Raw genomic sequence first — 21,530 nt, forward strand, 5'->3', positions numbered from 1 at the left:
GAGAAGTAGAAGAGAATTGCCAAGAAAGAGAAGTATAATGATATCCATCTCAGGACCCTGGGTGTGCCAAGCCCATACTCACCAGATGTGAGCTACTTGTACATAGTAAAAAATGGAAGAAGGAACTGAAAAATGAGAAAATTATTTTATTAGACATTTTTTATTAAAATATGTTACACGATGTAAGGTTAAGTAAAGTTTATTGAAGTTGCACTATTTTTCAGTTGTAATAATAACGAATGAATCCAGAGTTGTTCGTGTTTGTGTTTTTTTTTTAACGTATTTTTTTCAGATAAAATTGTGTTGTAACATTTAGTTATGTCTTTAACTTTGCACTTAACATTTGTTGCATGATTATGAAGAAGATCGTTCTAAAATAATATTCAAGTGCTTGGTCAATTTTCTCAAGGAAAAATGCTTTAATTCTTCAATTTTCAAATCTTTGTAACTGCAGGAACTCAGATAATGAATACTCGGATACTGGGGGCCCACTGTGTGTATACACACACACACACACACACACACACACACACACACACACACACACACACACACACACACACACACACACACACACACACACGGCATATTTACGAGAAATCCTTGGCAAAAGATGCTAAGAAAAACAGCAAGGATTTCTTTACTTATATAAACTCTAAAAGGAAGGGGATGAATCTGATTGGTCCAATTGACATGGATGGTTCGACTGTTGATGATCCTGCTCAGATAGCAAACAAACTGAATGGGTATTTTGCATCTACATTCACACATGAGGAATTATTAAGGTTTGAAAATGGCGGAAGGTTATCAAATTGTAGCAGGATACTTAATGATTTTGTAATAACTGAAAGCAAAGTGGAGGAGAAATTGTTGAAGTTAAACATAAGAAAAGCACCTGGGGTGGATGCGATCTATCCAGTTGCTTTGCCACCTCCTTTAATAAAGGAGGTGGCAAAGCAACTAAGCAAACCCTTAGCCATAATTATGAGAGCATCCTTGGACTCAGGGGAGTTTCCACGGACTGGAGATGTACAAATGTATCCCCAATTCACAAAGGGGAATCGAAGGGTGACACGAGCAATTACAGACCAGTTAGTTTAACTTCTGTTCCGGGTAAAATAATGGAGTCACTGGTTAAAGATGCATTGCAGGATCATCTAGACAAGACTGCAGCAATAATTCAGACACAGCATGGGTTTGTTAAGGGGAAGTCTTGTCTGACAAATTTGATAGGATATTATGATGTGGTCACAAAGGAACTGGATGCAAAAAATAATTTTGATATCATATATTTGGATTTCAGGAAAGCTTTTGACACTGTTGTGCATGGAAGATTATTGTATAAATTGGAGCAGAATGGTATTAAGGGTAAGTTGCTACAATGGATAAAAGGATGGTTAAGTGGGAGAAGACAGAGGGAGGTAATCAATGGGTGCTGCTCTTCGTGGACTAATGTTATTAGTAGAGTCCCACAGGGTTCAGTGTTAGGTCCACTGTTGTTTTGTATATTTATCAGTGATATTGATGAAGGTATATCAGGCGAAGTTTGCAGATGATACAAAGGTTGACAGGGTTGTTAATGACAGTAATGGCAGTGTGCTACTGCAACAGGATCTAGATAATTTGGGCAGATGGGCTAAGAAGTGACAACTGAAGTTTAACCTTGACAAATGCAAAGTACTGCATGTGGGTAGAAGTAACCACAGAGAAACGTACCAACTATGTGGTACTATGCTTAAGGTGGTAGAAAATGAAAAAGATCTGGGAGTAATTGTGCAGTCAGATATGAAGTTTTCTGAGCAATGCAGACAGGCTGCCAGGGCAGGTCATGGGGTTTTGTCAATGATATATAGGAATTTTGCTAGCAGGGAGAAGGAGGTGATTGTCCTTCTGTATAAGGCAATGGTCATGCCATGCCTTGAGTACTGCGTACAGGTCTGGAGGCCTCATTTTAGGAAGGATGTAGATTTACTTGAGCGTGTACAGAGAAGGGCAACAAGATTGGTGAGGGGAATGAAGGGATCCTCTTACCAAGAGAGGCTTAAGTTCTGCAAATTGCAGTGGCTGGAGACCAGGCACCTGCGTGGTGATCTGATTGAAGTGTATAAGGCCTTGAATGGGTTGAGCACGCTCAATTCTGATGGGATCCTTCCACTTGTTCAGATTACGAACCTAAGGGGGCATAAATTCAAATTAAGAAAAGACAGATGTAGAATAGATGTGCGGAAATTTGCCTTTAGCGAGTGGGTGGTTAATTGCTGGAACAAACTTCCATCCGTCGTTGTGGAAGTTGATAGGTTGAATAAATTTAAGGAGGAACTGGACAGGCATTTAGAGGGAATGGTGTGATATTTTTTTTTTTTTTTTTTTTTTTTGGCTGATGCTGCATAAACTCATACACTTGCTTTCTTGCATCACATGCCACTACTACTACTTACTTATATATATTAAAAATAATAAAGCTATAAGTATTGCCAAAGAATGAAATTCTAATAAATTTATTTTTTTAATTTTCATTAAATATTTATATAATATTTGTTTTTTCAAGTCTTTCAAAAACCAGAAGGTATATTCTATTTACCTAAAAAAAAAAAAAAATCCAGAGGGTATACGGTGTATACCTGCATATACCCTCCACTACAGCCCTGGTTGTACCCATAATCTAGACTATAACCCAGATATATACAGTGGTTCTCAAAAAATTGCATCACCTCATTGTTTAGGTTTTGGTTTGTTTTTTTTTTTAGGAGCATTAGCAACTAAGGCCATATTGCTCCAGGATATGTGCTGGTCATTCCCTGACCTTTCTGCATCCTCCGTATTTGGTGGCGATGGGCTTGAACCCCGGTCTAATCAAGAAACGTGTGCTACGCACTGCTGCTCCTTCCCACCTGGCTACGGAGGCGCCTCATTTTTTAGGTTGATCATCCTTATACTGGCAGGTGATCTTTTAGAAATAGCTAAAATAACAATACACATATGGAACTGTTAATTGCAGAAAAATTTACTTGGTTAAATTTTTTAACAAGTGCTTACTCATGGATCTTTGTGACAGCAAATGGTGGACAGTCTAGCTCTGACCACTGCATTATGTTGATTGGCTGCTAATCAATGCGATTGTGCATTAGAGTGATTGCAGGCATGATTCTGCAAGCAAGTAGAGCTGGGATGAATTTAATCAACTTTCATGTTCGGCTAATGAAAAAAGGTTAGGTTAGTTTATGGTACCAAATTCGGGATGAATTGAGCAAAAAATAACACTTAGTATATGGTACTGTATACTCTATTCTAAAATAGTTTAGGTTAGTTTATGCCACCAAATTTGGGAATGGATAAACTAACCTGACCTTTTTGTTAATCTTTAGAATGTGATATAAACTATCCCATGGATCATTGTGAGCAGCCATGATTGAGGCTCTTAACTCCTCCTATGCTTTGCTTTCCTCATAGTAATTGGAAGCTCCGACCTCTTCAGTAGTGCATTTATCCACTCTATATCCACACATAGTTAATAACATAGTTTATAATAGCAAAGACTTTACTTATATAAACTCTAAAAAGAAGGGGATGAATGAGATTGGTCCACTTGATATTGATGGTTTGACTGTTGATGATTCTGCTCAGATAGCTGACAAACTGAATGAGTATTTTGCCTTTACATTCACACATGAGGAGTTAAGGAAGGAAAATGCCAGACAGTTTATCAAACTGTAACAGGTTGCTTAATGATTTTGTAATAATTGAGAGCAAAGTGGAGGAAATATTGTTGAAGTTAAATATAAGAAAGACATCTGGGATGGATGGGATCTATCCAGTTATATTAAAAGGAGGTGGCAAAGGAACTGAGCAAACCCTTAGCCATAATTATGAGAGCATCCTTGGATTTAGGGGAAGTTCACATGGAGTGGAGATGTGCAAATGTATCCCCAATTCACAAAGGGGGATCTAAGGGTGATCTAAGAGTTATATTAAAAGGAGGCAACAAAGGAACTGAGCAAACCATTAGCCATAATTATGAGAGCATCCTTGGATTTAGGGGAAGTTCCCATGGAGTGGAGATGTGCAAATGTATCCCCAATTCACAAAGGGGGGATCTATGGGTGACACGAGTAATTACAGACCAGTTTAACTTCTGTTCTGAGTAAAATAATGCAGTCACTGGTTAAAGATGCATTGCAGGATCATCTAAACAAGACTGTAACAATAATTCAGACACAGCATGAATTTGTTCAGGAAAAGTCTTGTCTTACGAATTTGATTGGATACAATGATGTGGTTACCAAAGAACTAGATGCAAAAAATAATTTCGATATTATATACTTGGATTTCGGGAAAGATTTTGACACTGTTGTGCATGGAGGATTACTGTACAAATTGGAGCAGTATGGTATTAAGGGTAAGTTGCTACAATGGATAAAAGGGTGGTTGAGTTGGAGAAGACAGAGTGGTAATCAATGGACGCTGCTCTTTGTGGACTAATATTATTAGTAGGGTTCCACAGGGTTTGGTGTTGGGCCCATCGTTGTTTCGTATATTTATCAATGATGAAGGTATATCAGGATTAGTGTCAAAGTTTTCAGATGAAACAAAGGTTGGCAGGGTTGTTAATGACAGTAATGGCAGTGTGCTACTGCAACAGGATCTAGAAAATTTGGGCAGCTGGGCTGAGAAGTAGCAACTGAAATTTAGCATTGACAAATGCAAAGTACTGCATATGGGTAGAAGTACCCAGAGGAACATACCAACTGTTTGGTAGAAAATGAAAAAAGCCTGGAAGTGATTATGCAGTCAGATATGAAGTTTTCTGAGCAATGCAGAAAGGCTGCCAGAGCAGGTCATGGGGTCATGTCAATGATATACAGGAATTTTGCTAGCAGGGAAAAGGAAGTGATTATCCCTTTGTATAAAGCAATGGCCGGGCCACGCCTTGAGTACTGCATACAGGTCTGCAGGCCTCTCATTTTAGGAAGGATAAAGAGTTGCTTGAGCGTGTACAGGGTAGGGCAACAAGATTGGTGAGGGAATGAAGGAATTTAAACCAAGAAAGCTTAAGTTTTGGAAATTGCAGTGTCTGGAGACTAGGCATCTGTGGGAGGTGATCTGATTGAGGTGTTTAAGGCCATTCACTAATCTTGTTGCCCTTCTCTGTACTCGTTCCAGCAGCTCTACATCCTTCTTGAAATGAGGCCTCCAGGTCTGTACACAGTACTCTAGGTGTGGCCTGACCATTGCCTTATACAAGGGAATAATCACCTCCTTATCTCTACTAGAAAAATTCCTGTATATCATTGACAAGACACCATGAGCTACTCTTGTAGCCCGTCTGCATTGGTCTCTCTTTCTCTCTCTCTCTCTCTGTGCCCACATTTCTTTCTGCTACATTTAAGAGATATCTTAAATCTTCACATATTGTCAACATATTAGCATTAGTAGAGGCATATGATGCAAGAAAGCAAGCTCATACAGCATCAGCCAAAAAAAAAACAAAACTCCTTCCCATTTCACCCATCCATTCGTTCCAAATATTGGTACATAACTCGGTCCTTTTCAGTTTCATATTCTCTGTTATAAGAGATTGGAATTTCCTTGGCACACTTTTCAACATCCTAAATCAGTAATGATTATTTGTACACTGTATGATATCCATATTCCATCTATTGTACAGTCTCCCTGACAGGAACATTTCTGTCTACAAGAATTGTTTTCCTGCTTGTTTTTGCTTCTTACTGTAGCTTCAGTAGAAGTTTCTGGTTCCTGGCTGTCTAGTGTGTGTTTTTCTCTTACTTAAATTTCTCCACCTTCAGATATTGTTGACATCAGTTGCCTCTTTACAGCATAAGTTAGTTAGCTTGTTACAGATATCAGTAGTAAAGTATTCTTCGTTTGTTCATTACTCGTCAATAATGGCTTTTTGTTGTCACTGTTTAAAATAAAAATTGAAAGAAATATACTTATTTAAAATAGAAAAAAAGATACATGTATTTAAAGAAAGACAATTAAATATATAAATTTTAATAAAAACACATATGTAAGTAATTGATAGGCCAACAGGCATTAATTTTTGGTATCTTTATATGTGACAACTCATTTGTCAGAAAGAAGATAGTACAATTTGATACCTGTGGGTATAATGATATCTTTATAGATATAACCAATACTTGTTTAGCTGTATTTATTCATTTGCAAGAATTTTCAGGAAAACAAATTGTGTTTAAAATTTTAATGCATGTTGCTAATTTGTGTTTATTTAATCTGAAGGTTTCATATGTACTGCATATTTTTTCTTCAACAGGATTTCCTTCCTGTGTTCAAATGGCTGCAAAATATTCACCACTGCTTAATTTGCAATCAGAAAATGACTTTATTTTTGATTATAGTTCTCCATTTCAATATGGTTCCGCAGTTGTTCAAAGTAAATTTGAACCAAAGAAATATAGATCTGCATTCACCTACACTGCAGGTCCAGATACCTTCTGTAGTAGCAATCGAGGTGAGTGATTTTATTTATTAAATGATGGGATACTTACATTTTAGCCGTGTTAATCAAAACAAAATTATTGGATTCTTAGCATTAGCATTAGTTGAGGCATATGATGCAAGAAAGCAAGCTTATACAGCATCAGCCAAAAAAAAAAAAAAAACACAAAAACCTTCCCATTTCACCAAACCAATCTGGTCACTCCAAATGTTTGTCTAGTTCAGCCTTAAATGTATTTAAGCACAATAACAGATGGAAGTCTGTTCCAGCAATCAACTACCCGCTGGCTAAAGACAAACTTCCACACATCTATTCTACAACCATCTTTCCTCAATTTGAGGGCAGAAGTACAACATCAGCATTGAGCCTGCTCAAACCATTCAAGGCCTTATACACCTCGATCAGATCACCATGTAGGTGCCAAGTCTCCAGATCCTGCAACTTGCAGAAATTAAGCCTTTCTTCGTAGGCACACCCCCTTTGTTCCTCTCACCAATATTGTTGCCCTTCTCTATACTCGTTCTAGCAACTTTACGTCCTTCCTAAAATGAGGCCTCCGGACCTGTATGCAGTATTCAAGGTGTGGCCTAATGATTGCCTTATACAAAGGGATAATCACCTCCTTGTCTCTGTTAGAAAAATTCCTCTATATCATTGACAAAATTCCATGACCTATTCTAGCAGCCCATCTGCACTGCTCAGAGAACTTCATATCTGACTGCACAATTATCTCCCCCCCCCAGTATTTTTCATTCTCCACCTCCCTTAGTGTAGTACCACACAGTTGGTATGTTTCTCTTGGGTTATTGCTACCCATATGCAGTACTTTGCATTTATCAGTGTTAAACTTCAGTTTCCACTTCTCAGCCCATCTATCCAACTTTTCCAGATGCTGTTGCAGCAGCATACAGTCATTACTGTTATTAACAACCCTGCCAATCTTTGTATCATCTGCAAACTTGGATATTAAGCTTGATATACCTTCTTCGATATCATTGATAATTACACGAAACAACAATGGGCCGAACATTGAGTGACTCTGCTAATAACATTGATCCACGTAGAGCAGTGTCCATTTATTACCACTCTCTGCTGCCTCCCACTCAACCGTCTCTTTATCCATTGCAGCAATTTTCCCCTAATGCCATACTGCTCCAATTGTATAGCAGTCTTCCATGTGCAATAGTATCAAAAGCTTACCTAATAATAGTAATATTAGATAATAATCCAAGTATATGATATCAGATAATAAATAGTTAGATAATAATAGTAATAGTTAGATAATAATCCAAGTATATGATATCAAAATTATATTTTGCATCCAGTTCCTTTGTGACCACATCGTAGTATCCAATCAAATTGGTCAGACAAGACTTCCTTTAACAAACCCATGCTGTGTCTGAACTATTATGCAGTCTTGTCTAGGTGATCCTGTATCACCTCTTTAACGAGTGACTCCATTATTTTCCCTGGAACAGAAGTTAAACTAACAGGTGTATAATTATTTGTGTCACCCTTTGCACCCCATTTGTGAATTAGAGATACATTTGCACATCTCCAATCCATAGGGTCTTCCCCTGACTAAGGATGCTTTCATAATTATGTCTAAAGGTTTGCTTGCTTCCTTTGCTGCCTCCTTCAATATAACTGGATAGATTCCATCTGCCCCAGGTGCCTTTTTTATATTTAAATTCAATTTTTCCTCCACTTTACTCTCCGTTATTACAAAATCACTTAGCTCTCTGTTAGAGTTTGATAAACGTCTGGCATTCCCTTCCTTGAATAACTTCTCATGTGTGAATGTAGACGCAAAGTACTCATTCAGTTTATCAGCTGTTTAAGCAGGATTGTCAATAGTTGAACTATCAATGTTAAGTTGACCAATCTGATTCATGCCCTTCCTTCTAGATTTTACATAAGTAAAGAATGCATTCTTTGCCAAAGATTTCTCGTAATCTGCCTTTGCCTGCTCAACCTCTTTTGTGACTTGTTTACAGACTAGCTTATATCTGCAGTAGGCTTCTGTGTTGCCTGATAATTTATATGCATCCCATGCATTTTTCTTCTCTGCCACGAGCCTCATTAATTCATCTGACATCCATTTAGGCCTGAACCTTGAACAGTATTTCTTAGTTGGTACGAAAAGCCTAGTAGCCTCCAAGATTAAGTCCCTGAAGGCTTCCCATTTAGAATTCACCATTGGTAACATCATTAGTTGATCCCACTGTATAGAATTTAAAAACTGTCTGCGACCACTGTAGTCACCTTTACAAAAACCCTTCTCTTTACTCTTGACGATAAGTACATCTTTAAGTAAATCCCACATCAGTACACTGTGATCACTGTCACCTAGTGGTTCCTTTATCTGCAAATTCTTAATGCATGAATAATCACTACTGATAATTACTTCCTCTGGTTGCACTTCGAACAGGTTGCTGTAGAAAACAATTCTCTAATAAATCCACAAAAATCTTACTGGCATGAGAGTGACTAACCCACAAGTTCCAGTGAATATCTGGAAAGTTAAAGTTCTTCAGTGATAATTTTCATTTAATTATACAAAGTCATTGTCATTATAATTTAATTCTTGTTAATAATTAATAACTGAAAGTCCTCAGATCTAGTTCTTTATTTTATCATAAGTTGGGCAGATGGGCTGAGAAGTTGCAACTGAAGTTTAACATTGACAGAGGCAAAGTACTGCATATGGGTAAAAGTAACCCCAGCGAAATGTACCAGCTGTGTGGTACTACACTTAGGTTGGTAGAAAATGAAAAAGACCTGGGAGTACTAGTGCAGTAAGATATGAAATTTTCAGAGCACTGCAGGCAGGCTGCCAGAGCAGGTCATAGGGTGTTGTCAATAGTATATAGTAATTTTACTAGTAGGGAAAAGGAGGTGATTATCCCTTTGTATAAGGCAATGGTCAGGCCATGCCTTTACTTAAGGCATGGCCTGACCTTCCTAAAATGAGGCCTCCAGACCTGTACGCAGTACAGGACTGGAGGCCTCATTTAAGGAAGGATGTAGAGTTGCTTGAGTGAGTATAGAGCAATGGTAACAAGGTGAGCGGAACGAAGGGGTGGTCTTACCAAGAAAGCTTTAAGTTTTGCAAATTGCAGTGTCTGGAGACTAAACACCTGTGAGGTGATCTGATTGAGGTGTATAAGGCCTTGAATGGGTTGAGCAGGATCAATTCTGATGGGATTCTTCCTCTAGCTTAGATTACGAAACTGAGGGGCATAAATTCAAATTGAGGAATGACAGTTGTAGAATAGATGTGCAAAAATTTGCGTTTAGCCTGCAGGTAGGTGATTACTGGAACAAACTTGCATTTGTTGTTGTGGAAGTTGGTAGCTTAAATAAATTCAAGGAGGAATTGGACAAATGTTTAGAGGGAACGGATGCGTGAAATTTTTTTTTTTTTTTTGGCTGATGATAATTACTCCCTCTACATAAGCTTGTTTCCTTACATCACATGCCTTCATTATTACTATATCTCATATATCCAAATATTCATTATTATTGTTTTATGCATAACTTTGGATGAATTTAAAATGTTAATGTTTGAAATTTCTTACTATATTAAAGTTCACGGACTCTCTTAAAATTTTAGTTCATATAAATGACTGTTAAACAAGATTACTGTATTCATTTTACTCTTTTCATTTTTACTGTGGCTGTTTTCTTGTAGATACTACTAAATAGTGCATAATGTGATAATCAGGTCCTCATGAATAAGATGTGCTCTAGTGAACTTCTCTCATTTGGAGAAGTCTGGATTCAAAACCTATTAGGGACCAGAGGAATTCTTAAAGTCCTCTTCAACTAGGGCTGTAGTTAACTGATCTCAAGGAGAGGGAGTAGCATCCCCACACAAGTGATTCTGGTTTTTTTGACCCCACACAATATTCAGATCAGCCCATGAATACACACTGTGTGCAGTCGTAATGTACATAGTACAATATGACTTTAGATTATATATTATTATTAATAAATAATATTATTATTTATGTAGTGTTACTGCATTGTAAGCCACTTCTGTAGCCGAGTGGTCAGGAGCAGGAGTTCAGTAGCACACGCTCTTTGAGCAGACCGGGGTTCAAGCCCCTGACTGCTAAATACAGTCGATGTGGCAACGCACATTGGACCTGTGTGGCAGATTTTGGTCCATTTCACTCAACATGAATTGTTGAGGAGGCTTCCATACTACAGTGGGTTGATAATGGATGCAGTTTACCTTTTTTTACTGCATTGTATAAATTATAATAACTTATAATCAGAATTTTCCTATTCTTGGGCAAGTAAACTGTAAAGAGTTTAGTGATTTTCTTCATTCATTTATAATTTATTGCAGATATTTTTACTTTTTCATATTCAGGTATATAAAATTGTATATATTTATTTAGGTGAGTACTGGCAGGAACACTGGTCTTTAAATTGTCTACGAGTTGCAGTTACATTTTTTAGCTACTTTCTATTTATTGTGACAATGCCATTTTCTCTTTGGTTCTGCTTACAGGTAAGATAGCATTAATTAATATTTTGAATAATGACTTCTTGGAGACTTTTTCTCTGTGTCTGTTAATACCACTTTTTAATCCTGTGTTGGTCACATTGGATCTCTCCAAAATAACTATTTCACATTAATTGTTGCTTCAATGGTTTTGGCTGAATATAAGCAAACTTTTAGTTGAGCAGTTTTGGAAGTGAACAGTTATTGTTTGCTTGGAAAAATTATACATGCAGAGGTTAGGTCTCTCATGTGAATGTTTATTATATTTGTCTTCTGGTTACTTTTGGTTTCACTGTTACATAAACATTATCGTTCTTGCTTATTGGTTGATGTGTGCTGCAGAAATTACTCTGTTATGTTTGATTATTGTACTAAAGTGTTTTTTGTGTTTATTATTATTGATGTAAAATGGCTTCTTGTTTGATTATTATTTATCTGTTTATTCTTTTATTTAACAAAACATGTTTCATCAAACATATTTAAATTTGTGCATGCATAAGTTTGAATTTTTGTTGCCTTAATGGTTTTCTGAGACAGAAAGTAGAAGTGACTATAGTTTCACATTTATATTTTGATTGTAATAATTTTTTCATCAAAATTTTTAAAACTAATAAATTAAAAAAAAACTAATAAAAGTTTTGTTTATTGAAAATAGCTCGTGTAAAAAAGTTTTTAATTTTAGAATTTTTCATTAAAAAATAAAAGATCATGTTAGCATGATCAAAGTTAGCATTGGGGTACTTCAAACAGAATTTAAAAAAAATTCTAGAAATAAAAAACAAAGTTTTGTGTCTGTCAAGTGCTGTGGAACCATGTTTGCTGTGATTAGGGATGTGACCACCACAGGGTGAAATGGTGTTAGTAGATAGAGAGAAATGAAATTTCACTGAATTGGAATCACACTTACAATGTAAAATTGCCTTCTGTGAAAGTTGTTTAATGGTGTTTCCTAATGTAAATCAGTAGAGATAAGAAGTATGTAATATTCCTGAACTCAAGAAATAAGAGTTAGTATTTCTGATTATTTCTAATGCTCTTTCTTGTCCATAAGCTGATTTTCTCAGTTGTTTGTTTATAATAGATTGAACTCAAAAAGTGAACACTTTCAAAATTTTTCATGCTGATTTTAAGATTATAAAATGGCATACCTGATCCCAAGGGACACCTGTCAGCGAGGGGAGACAGAGAGAGAGAGAGAAGATTTGCATGCTTGTTAGAGGGTTAAACTGTCAGCTTAACCCTAGAATGTGCTAATAAATTAATAGGAATTAATACTACTACTTGTAATATATGACTGTCAAAAAACAAAAAAAAAATTTGGAGAATAAATAAAAATTATGGTTTTTTTTTGTTTTTTTTTTTTGTAGTTGTTGGTGCATCGGCTTCTGTGGCCATAGTGCACCTCCCAAGGTTTTTGCAGTACTTTGATCCAAGCCCGAAGCGGGATTCGAACCCGCGACCTTTGGGTTGCCAGGCAGGCACGTTACCCACCCGGCTAGCCCAGTCAGCTAAAAATTATGTACAAAATTGTTAAATATTTAAAGATGGAAAATGCATAAATGCTATCACACTGTGAAAGTAGTATTTTGCTAGATTCTGTCCACATATTGGCTTTTTGCAATCTTCACAGTAAGTGGTCATCTTGCACAGTCTGGATGGGCAGAAGATGCACATTATGTTAGGGAAAATGGATCTAAAGCTTTGTAAATATCATCAGAAGGAAATAACACAACTTTGGATTTTTTATGGGACATTATTGGAAGAAATATACATACAAAAATAAGTTAAGAAATTTAAATATAATACATTAAAATTTCCAATTACTATCAATACATAAAATTGACAATGCATCACTAACTGGAGAGAAAGAAGGATTATTAACAAAATGTGATTGTCATTGCATATGAAACAAAAAGTATCAGAATAGATGCATTCTCAGCTTTATGGTACCCTGATAGGTTTGTTTAAATTTATGGAGACCACTGCTGCATTGTATGTTTCATGATGAATAGTATTCCAGGGTTAATAGGACATATTTGATAGTGGTATGAAGGTGGAAAAAACCACAGCCACTTCACTAAAAAGCTTGTCACTGCCTTTTGCACATGTTTGAAAGTGGATAGAACGGTGTAAGAATGAATTACACATGAAGGCTGCTGTTTTGAAAAGGAAACTGTACTAATGCTTGAGGCCAGTCCAATTGCTTGCTATTAATTTCAACGTCAATTTGCAAAAGGTACAGTCTTAGAATGCTTCAAATGCTCTTTGTATTATTGCAAATACAATATATAGAGCCTATTCAATGATGAACATTCAACTAATGTGAAAAAAGAAAATTGCTACACAGTATAAAGTATTATACAAAAGCATTTTATTTCAATATACATTATATGACCAGAAGTATTTGGATATACACAGATAGTTCCAAAAAGGATAGGTGGAATAGGACTAGGGTATGTCTACCACAGGCAAAAGTAGATGACGTTGTAGAGAAGATATCATCTTTTAAGAGCATGGAGGTGATATTGTTGTATGTATTAGTACTAATGATATTAATGGGGAGATCTGAGGACTTAATAAGTATGAGGCAATGTTGGGAAAAAGTTTCAAGTTAGGATTAAAATTGAAAATGTCTGCAAATATGCCCAGACACAGTAAGATTGTTGTTGTTGTTATGTGAGTTTAAAGGTGCATAATCACACAGTAAGAGGGAGTACACATTGAGAGTCTTTTCAGTCATTTCAGCCCTGGAAACACTGCAAGGCTCATGGGGTAGAATTTTATTCAGAATGGTACTGTTAACAGGGGAGACTGTTTTTACAGGGATTGAATACACTTAAATAGAAGGGGTGCAAGCAGTGGTGAGCTGTGAATATTTTAACAATGGGCTTGCAGTATATCGGACTTTCTACTGAGTAAATTTGATCGGTCACAGAAGTGGCATCATCCACGGCTTCCACCAGAAGCACTTCCCATGCTCGCGCTACATTTGTGACCGGTATGATATCTCGAGTCAGGTGCGCATTCAGGGGGTTGGACAGATGGGGCTTATTATCCCCTTAACCATGTGCATAAGTGTATGTGTATAACATTCCTAGGTCTATTTAAAAAAAGAAATCTACGTTAGCTCCATGGAGCCAAGGGTGGATCTGTGAATAACGTCATGTGAAATGTAAAAGTACAATTTAAGCTTAATAAAATCAGTTTTATTTTATTGGGTATTTTCATTTACAATCAACAATAAAAGTTTGTGGTAACTAAAGTAGGATACATAGTTGAAACAATTCAAATTATTAACATTGTGATTGAAAACAAAGTCGATACATGATTGACCACACATAGTAGATTTTGTAGGATCTGATGTGAGTTTATGATTGAATGTTGATTCCATGGAATGTGCTTGCTTTTCAATGTTAGAGTTGTGATTTTGTCAAAATCTTTGAACACGTTTAGTTGATGTAACTTTCGGCATCGTCACAACTTAACTAAATGAAATACAACTGCACTGCTCGACAAATGCAAAGTAACTGAACGAAGTAGTTACTTTAACAAGTTGTTCAACTCTCGAAAACTAAAAATTCGATTTGAAATCTAGTTATATATCCTTGTAGAGCTCTCAAAGGGTAACAATTTTGTTGCTCAATTGTATACAACTTGTTGTGTCACTGCACTTGTTGCGTACAGTTGAGTTTTCTTGGGCGCATGCATTGTACTTGTACCATCACTGCTATTGAGAGTGAAAGTAACCAAGGCGCAACGGCAAATGACCAAAATGGGAACTTTTTAGTTTTTCAAAAAAAAAAAAAAAATGATATTAAATATCAAAATTGCTAATTTTTTTTGCATATTCGTCGACGGCATTGTATACCTGACAAAATAAGTATAAATTGTTTATACTTTTGTCTATTAGTTTCAGAGATATAGCAGTGGTTAGGCGTTTCACTTTTCGGGACACCCTGAGTGCCCTAGGGTATCCCCAGTATAGACATTTTCACGTCAAAAAAAACTTAAAAACCTGGTCATCATGCCTCTCCTTATGATGATACCTGGATACAATAGTGTTTGGAGTTCTTTTTAGAATTTTTGAATAGTATGACGACACAATCATACTTCCTGAAGTTACTACTGCAGTAAGTATGATTGCAACAATACAATTATTTGTCATATGGCTGCGACAATACAAGTGTTTATCATATGACTGCAACAATACAAATATTTGTCAACAATTTCTTTTTTTTCATCTCGCATTTTTATTACATTCCATTGTTAGGTGCACCTAACAGCTGTGTATGCCATTTCAACTACAAGATCGGTACTTCAATCGACGCTGTTTTCCAGAGACATTTAGATATGTTGCAGTCGCAATATGTTTCTTACTTTAGTTATCATAAATCCATTGTATTTTGTCTTCCAGAAATTTTGAAAATTTGTGAATGATCAATAAAATATTTACAATAAAAAAGCTCTTATTTCGTAATCAATATATACAAATCAAAATACCTAAAAGAAACGCAAAGGATGTTTCACATAAACCATTTACCGACGCGCTTGGCACATGTGCAACTTTTTTATTCGTCTTTTTTTTTAACAGCTAGGGAAATATAACGATACAATTTTTTTCATGATAAATAATTTTAATATTGTGAATAAAAAATAACATGAAATATTTCCCATATCACAAATAACAAAAACTACCACAAAAAATTCCATAATATAAAAACAAATATTACATAAAAAAACAAAACTATTCAAGAAAAAGTACACAAAAATCACAGATTACATGAAAAAAAAATTATTACGCAAATATTCAAGAAAAATTTATTCTAAAAATTGCCATATGCAATTTAGTTTTTATTAATATTTATTGACGATCTGCTTTGCTCAATAGCTGAGCTATGATTACAGAGGAATAATAATAAATAAATAAATAAATTTTCTGTTTATACTCCGGGACGACCAAACGGTCAGAGGAGTTCACAAGATAGATAGAATACAAGAAACAAGAATACAAGAATACAAGATAGATAGAATGATTTGACGTAATGATCCGGATCAAATTGAAGCAATGGTTTTCCATTTAGATGTATGGTCATCATAATCTGCAACGCGTTTAATTGTCAACATTATTCATTCATTCATTCACTCGATATTATTCATTACGCTGAAAGCTCACTTAGCTTCAGCACTGCTAATCGCAATAGTTTCAAAGATATTTCTTGCTTTCTTAATTGAAAAGGGAATTTCACTTGATTTTAAAGATAAACTGTCTTTGACAAAATCTCTAAAATCATTAATTTTTATTTTATATTTTTTATTAGAAAACTTAAATTTCTCATTCGGTTTTTATTGTCTTACCACCGGGACGAAAGTTCTTTCATATTCCATGATTTTGGGTAGCACATGTTTAAAATTTCTTTCAATGGTATCATTATTTTCTTTATTTAATTTAAAATCACTTTGTTGCATTAATAAATTATCCTTTAAGGATAAAAACAATGTATTTAATAACTTGTCACGAGGTAATTTTTTAAATGTGTTCTTACTTTCGATTTTGATTCCTTCAAATTCCACCTCAACACGCTCTCAATTTTAGCTTCATAATTTCCTTCAGAATTTTTCAAATTAACAATATCATTGATAGTTCAAATAATTAATCTGCTTTTACCATAGTGATTCTATAAAGCTTCTGAATGGTAAGAGAGCTCCTGAAGGATGTTGATCATTAGTGCTAAATGGTTAAGAAATTCCACATTTAAAAGTCGATTTAATAATCCGGAATATTTAACTTCTGATTCAAAATGTTTGCACAAAGCGGAATAATTTCTCCAACCCGCAATTGCAGTCTGCAAACTACAAGCTGCTCATTGTCGCCTGAACACACAACTGACCGATCTTTATAGTTTCCACATCAAGTTTTTTTAGCAATCATCCTCAGTTCATGCTGGTTTTTTGTAGATTGGTGATAGTTGGTTTTTTTTTTTTTTTTTAATTATTGCCTGTATGCCATTATACAGGGTGTTTCAAAAGTGATGGTCAGTAATTTAAAGGTAAACTGTACAGACTACAATATGCAAAAAAAGCCTAGTAAACATGGGTCCTTAAGTGAATTGTTTTCGAGATATTGCACATTTCTAGTTGGGATCCACCACTGATACCTTTGTTTAGGTTAGGTTTTGCACATTCTCTCCCTTTCCCCTCTTTCAATGCTCTGAGATGTAGCAGACATACTAGTACTCATTAAAGGATAGTCAACATGGAAAGAGGTTACAGAAACGAAGAGTATGTGGACATGAATTTCATGTATGGTAAAGCATATGTATGGTAGTGCACTCGAGGCTGCACATTTGTACCAAGAAGCATTTCCCCGCCAAAGGCAGCCCAACAGGCGCACATTCATCAGGGTACATCAACGCCTTAGAGAACATGGGCGCTTCACACATGCAGTACAAGCAGGTAGGCCCAGAAGCATAACAACTGATGTTGAGGAAAGGGTGTTAGAAAGAATAAAACAAAATCCAGGAATTTCGACAAGGAGGGTTGCTCTGCAGGAGCGTGTACTGAGTCATAGCAGTGTGTGTCGAATTTTACATCGCCAATTACTGTACCCCTACCATATCCAGCGTGTACCAAGGTCTCAGCAATACAGACTACCCTCCCAGAGTGCTCCCATGGTCGGTGTCTGATCTTAACAGAAAATGTGCATTATCTCAAACGGTTCATTTGTGGCCTGCCCGATGTTCACTGGGATCAGTTTAGATCCCAGTTTAGAACTGTGTGTTCTAAACTGGGATCAGTTTAGAATACACAGGCGCCTCCATAGCCAGGTGGGAAGGAGTAGCAGTGCGTAGTACACGCTTTTTGATAAAACCGGGGTTCGAACCCGTCACCACCAAATACGGAGGATGCGGAAAGGTTAAAGAATGACCACCGCATATCCTGGAGCAATATGGCCTTAGTTGCTAATGCTCCAAAAAAAAAAAAACAACAACAACCATCAAAGGTGATGGGAAGGGCTTTTGCTTTAGTAGGGGTCGCTACAGCGATCTCAGACAATTTTTAAATTCTATGCAGTGGAATCAACTGATAATGCTGCAACAAAAAGTTCTAAATGGGTAGTTACTAGGCTTTTCATACCAACTAAGGAATATTGTTCAAGGCTTAGACCTTAATGGATAAACTGATGAGATTTGTGGCAGAGAAAAAAAATTAGCATTAGTAGAGGCATATGATGCAAGAAAGAAGCTTATACAGCATCAACCAAAAAAAAAAAAAAAAAACCCTTCCCATTTCACTGATCCATTCATTCCAAATGTTTGTCTAGTTCTGCCTTGAATTTATTTAAGCTATTAACTTCCACAACAACAGATGGATGTTTGTTCTGGCAATCAACTACTCGCTGGTTAAAGGCAAACTTCGGCACATCTATTCTACAACTGTCTTTCCTCAGTTTGAATCTATGGCCCTTCAAGTTTGTAATCTGAGCAAGAGGAAGAGTCCCATCACCATTCAGCCTGCTCAATCCATTCACGGTCTTATACACCTCAGTCAGATCACCTTGCAAGTGCATAGTCTCCAGATGCTGCAATTGGCAGAATTTAAGCCTTTCTTCATAAGAGCACCCCTTTGTTCCCTTCACCAGTCTTGTTGCCCTTCTCTGTAATCGTTCTAGCAACTCTACATCCTTCCTAAAATGAGACTTCCAGACCTGTACGCAGTACTCAAGGTGTGGCCTGACCATTGCCTTATACAAGGGGATAACTCCCTATTAGAGTTTGATAAACATCTGGCTCTCTCCTCCTTGAATAACTCATGTGTGAATGAAGATGCAGAAGGTGGAACCGACTTCCATCACTTGTTGTTGAAGTTGATCGCCTAAACAAATTTAAAGCTCAGCTGGACAGGTATTTCGAACGAACGGAGGGGTGAAATGGGAGTGGTGTGTGTTTTTTTTTTTTTTTTTGTTGGCTGATGCTGAATAAGCTTGCTTTCTTGCATCATATGCCTCTACTAATGCTAATGCTAATGCTAATAATCACCTCCTTATCCCTGCTCACAAAATTCCTGTATATCAAATGACAATACCCCATGACCTACTCTAGCAGCCTGTCTGCACTGCAAAGAAAACTTCATATCTGACTGTACAATTACCCCAAGGTCTCTTTCATTCTCCACTACCCGAGTGTAACACCACCCATTTGGTATATTTCTCTGGGGTCACTGCTATCCATATGCAGTACATTGCATTTGTCTATGTTAAATTTCAGTTACCACTTCTCAGCCCATCTATCCAACTTTTCCAGATCTTGTTGCAGCAGCATACTGTCATTACTGCTGTTAACAACCCTGCCAACCTTTGTATCATCTGCAAACTTTGACATTAAGCTTAATATAACTTCATCAATATCATTGATAAATATAGAAAACAACAGTGGGTCCAACACAGAACCCTGAGGGACACCACTAATAACATTAGTCCACGTAGGGCAGTATTCATTGATTACCACTCTATCTTCTCCCACTGAACCATCCTTTTATCCATTGTAGCAACTTGCCTTTAATGCCATACTGCTCCAATTTGTACAGTACTCTTCCATGTGCAACAGTATCAAATGCTTTCCTGAAATCCAAGTAATGATATCAAAATTATTTTTTGCATTCAGTTCCTTTTTCACACATCATAGTATTCAATCAAATTGGTCAGACAAGATTTCCCCTTAACAAACCCATGCTGTGTCTGAATTATTACTGCAATCTTGTCTAGATGATTCTGAAATGCTACTTAATCAGTGACTCCGTTATTTTTTTGCAACAGAAGTTAAATTAACAGGTCTGTAATTACTTGTGTCTACCCTTTGATCCCCATTTGTGAATCAGAGGTACATTTGCACTTCTCCAGTCCGTGGGTACTTCCCCCTAGTCCAAGGATGCTCTTATAGTTATGGATAAGGGTTTGCCTACTTCCTTTGCCACCTCCTTTAATATAAATGTATAGATCCCATCTACCCCAGGTGCCTTTCTTATGTTTAACTTCAACAATTTCTTCTCCATTTTGTTCTCCATTTTTTCAAATTCATTTAACTCCCTATTAGAGTTTGATAAACATCTGGCTCTCTCCTCCTTGAATAACTCGTGTGTGAATGAAGATGCAGAATACTCATTTAGTTCGGCAGCTATCTGAGAATGATCATCTACAGTCAAACAATTGATATCAAGTGGACCAATCCGATTCATCCCCTTTCTTTTAGAGTTTATATAACTAAAGAAGAGGTTGCTGTTTTTCTTTGCATCCTTTGCCAAAGAATTTTCATAATCTGCCTTTGCTTGCCTTACCTCCTTTGTGACTTGTTTACAGACAAGTTTGTATCTACCACAGGCTTCTGTGTCACCTGACAATCTATATGCATCCCATGCATTTTTCTTCTCTTCCACGAGTCTCATTAGTTCATCTGACATCTATTTGGAACTAAACTTAGAGCAGTATTTCTTAGTTGGAACAAAACCTAGAAGCTTCCAAAATTACTTCCCTGAATGCTTCCCATTTAGAATTTGCCGTTGGTAACATTATCAGTTGGTCTCACTGTATAGAACCTACAAAATCTCTGAGACCACTGTAGTCGCCTTTACGAAAGCAAAAACCCTTTCCTTTTCCCCTGATGGTAGTTACATCTTTAAGTAAATCCCACATCAGTACACTGTTGATCACTGCCTCCTAGTGGTTCCTTTATCTGTAAATTCTTAATGCATGAATAATCACTGCTGATAATCAGATCAAGAGTGTTACTCCCTCATGTTGCCTCTCTAACATGCTGCTGTAGAAAACAGTCATCCAATAAATCCAAAAAAGCCTTGCTAGTGTGCGAGTGACCAATCTACAAGTTCCAGTCTATATCTGGGAAGTTAAAATCCCCCATTATAAGACACTCTGGTTTATTGGCCTACTCTATTTCTCTGTATAATTGTTCATTGTACTCATCAGAGTCATTAGGCCTATAACAAACTCCAACCCTCAATTTTGCTTTCCCAGTGCTTATGTCACACACAAAACTGACTCAACATTGCACTCTCCATCTATGTCAACTGGATGCATTTCCTTAGATTTTGTGTTTCTTAACTAACGGCATAACTCCTCCTCCCTTCCTATCCTGTCTATCCTTTCTGTACACATTGTACTTTCCTCCAAATTCCAATTCTGCATCTCTTATATCTGAGTTACACCACGTCTGATATCCCAACAAGATCTATCTTGGATGTCTTAACCAGCACTTCAGATTCATCAAATTTATTAACTATACTCATAGCATTGGAGTACATGCACCTGTTTTTACTCTTAGTTACTCTAACACAGCCCATGCATTTACTTGTTTCATGACTCCCTGCAGTTCCTGAAATCTCCAGCAACTGGCTTTCTGGGCTGCTGCTCATTCTAATAGAAGCAGTGCAAGAATCATTTCTACCTCTGCCTGCGGCTACTGTTAATCTATTAGTCTGTGAATCCCCCCATGTTAACAGTTTTCCAACCCATCCAAGATTTCCTCG

The 21,530-nt window shown here is 36.5% G+C and overlaps 1 protein-coding gene across 2 annotated transcripts in view; it reads left to right on the forward strand.

Annotated features, from left to right (window-relative positions):
* Positions 1-21,530, forward strand: part of LOC150083551 (stomatin-like protein 1) — a 105,906-nt gene that overhangs the window by 2,295 nt on the left and 82,081 nt on the right. For both annotated transcript variants that reach the window (XM_090378070.1, XM_090378069.1), the window contains exons 2-3: positions 6,293-6,490; positions 10,888-11,000. In XM_090378070.1, the coding sequence (XP_090234196.1) occupies positions 6,313-6,490; positions 10,888-11,000 (291 nt within the window). In that variant the 5' untranslated portion in view covers positions 6,293-6,312. The remainder of the gene's footprint in view (positions 1-6,292; positions 6,491-10,887; positions 11,001-21,530) is intronic.

This window comes from Mastigoproctus giganteus, chromosome 7, assembly GCF_048544385.1.
Source record: "Mastigoproctus giganteus isolate SK-2022 chromosome 7, ASM4854438v1, whole genome shotgun sequence".
In the NCBI taxonomy this organism is placed as follows: domain Eukaryota; kingdom Metazoa; phylum Arthropoda; class Arachnida; order Uropygi; family Thelyphonidae; genus Mastigoproctus; species Mastigoproctus giganteus.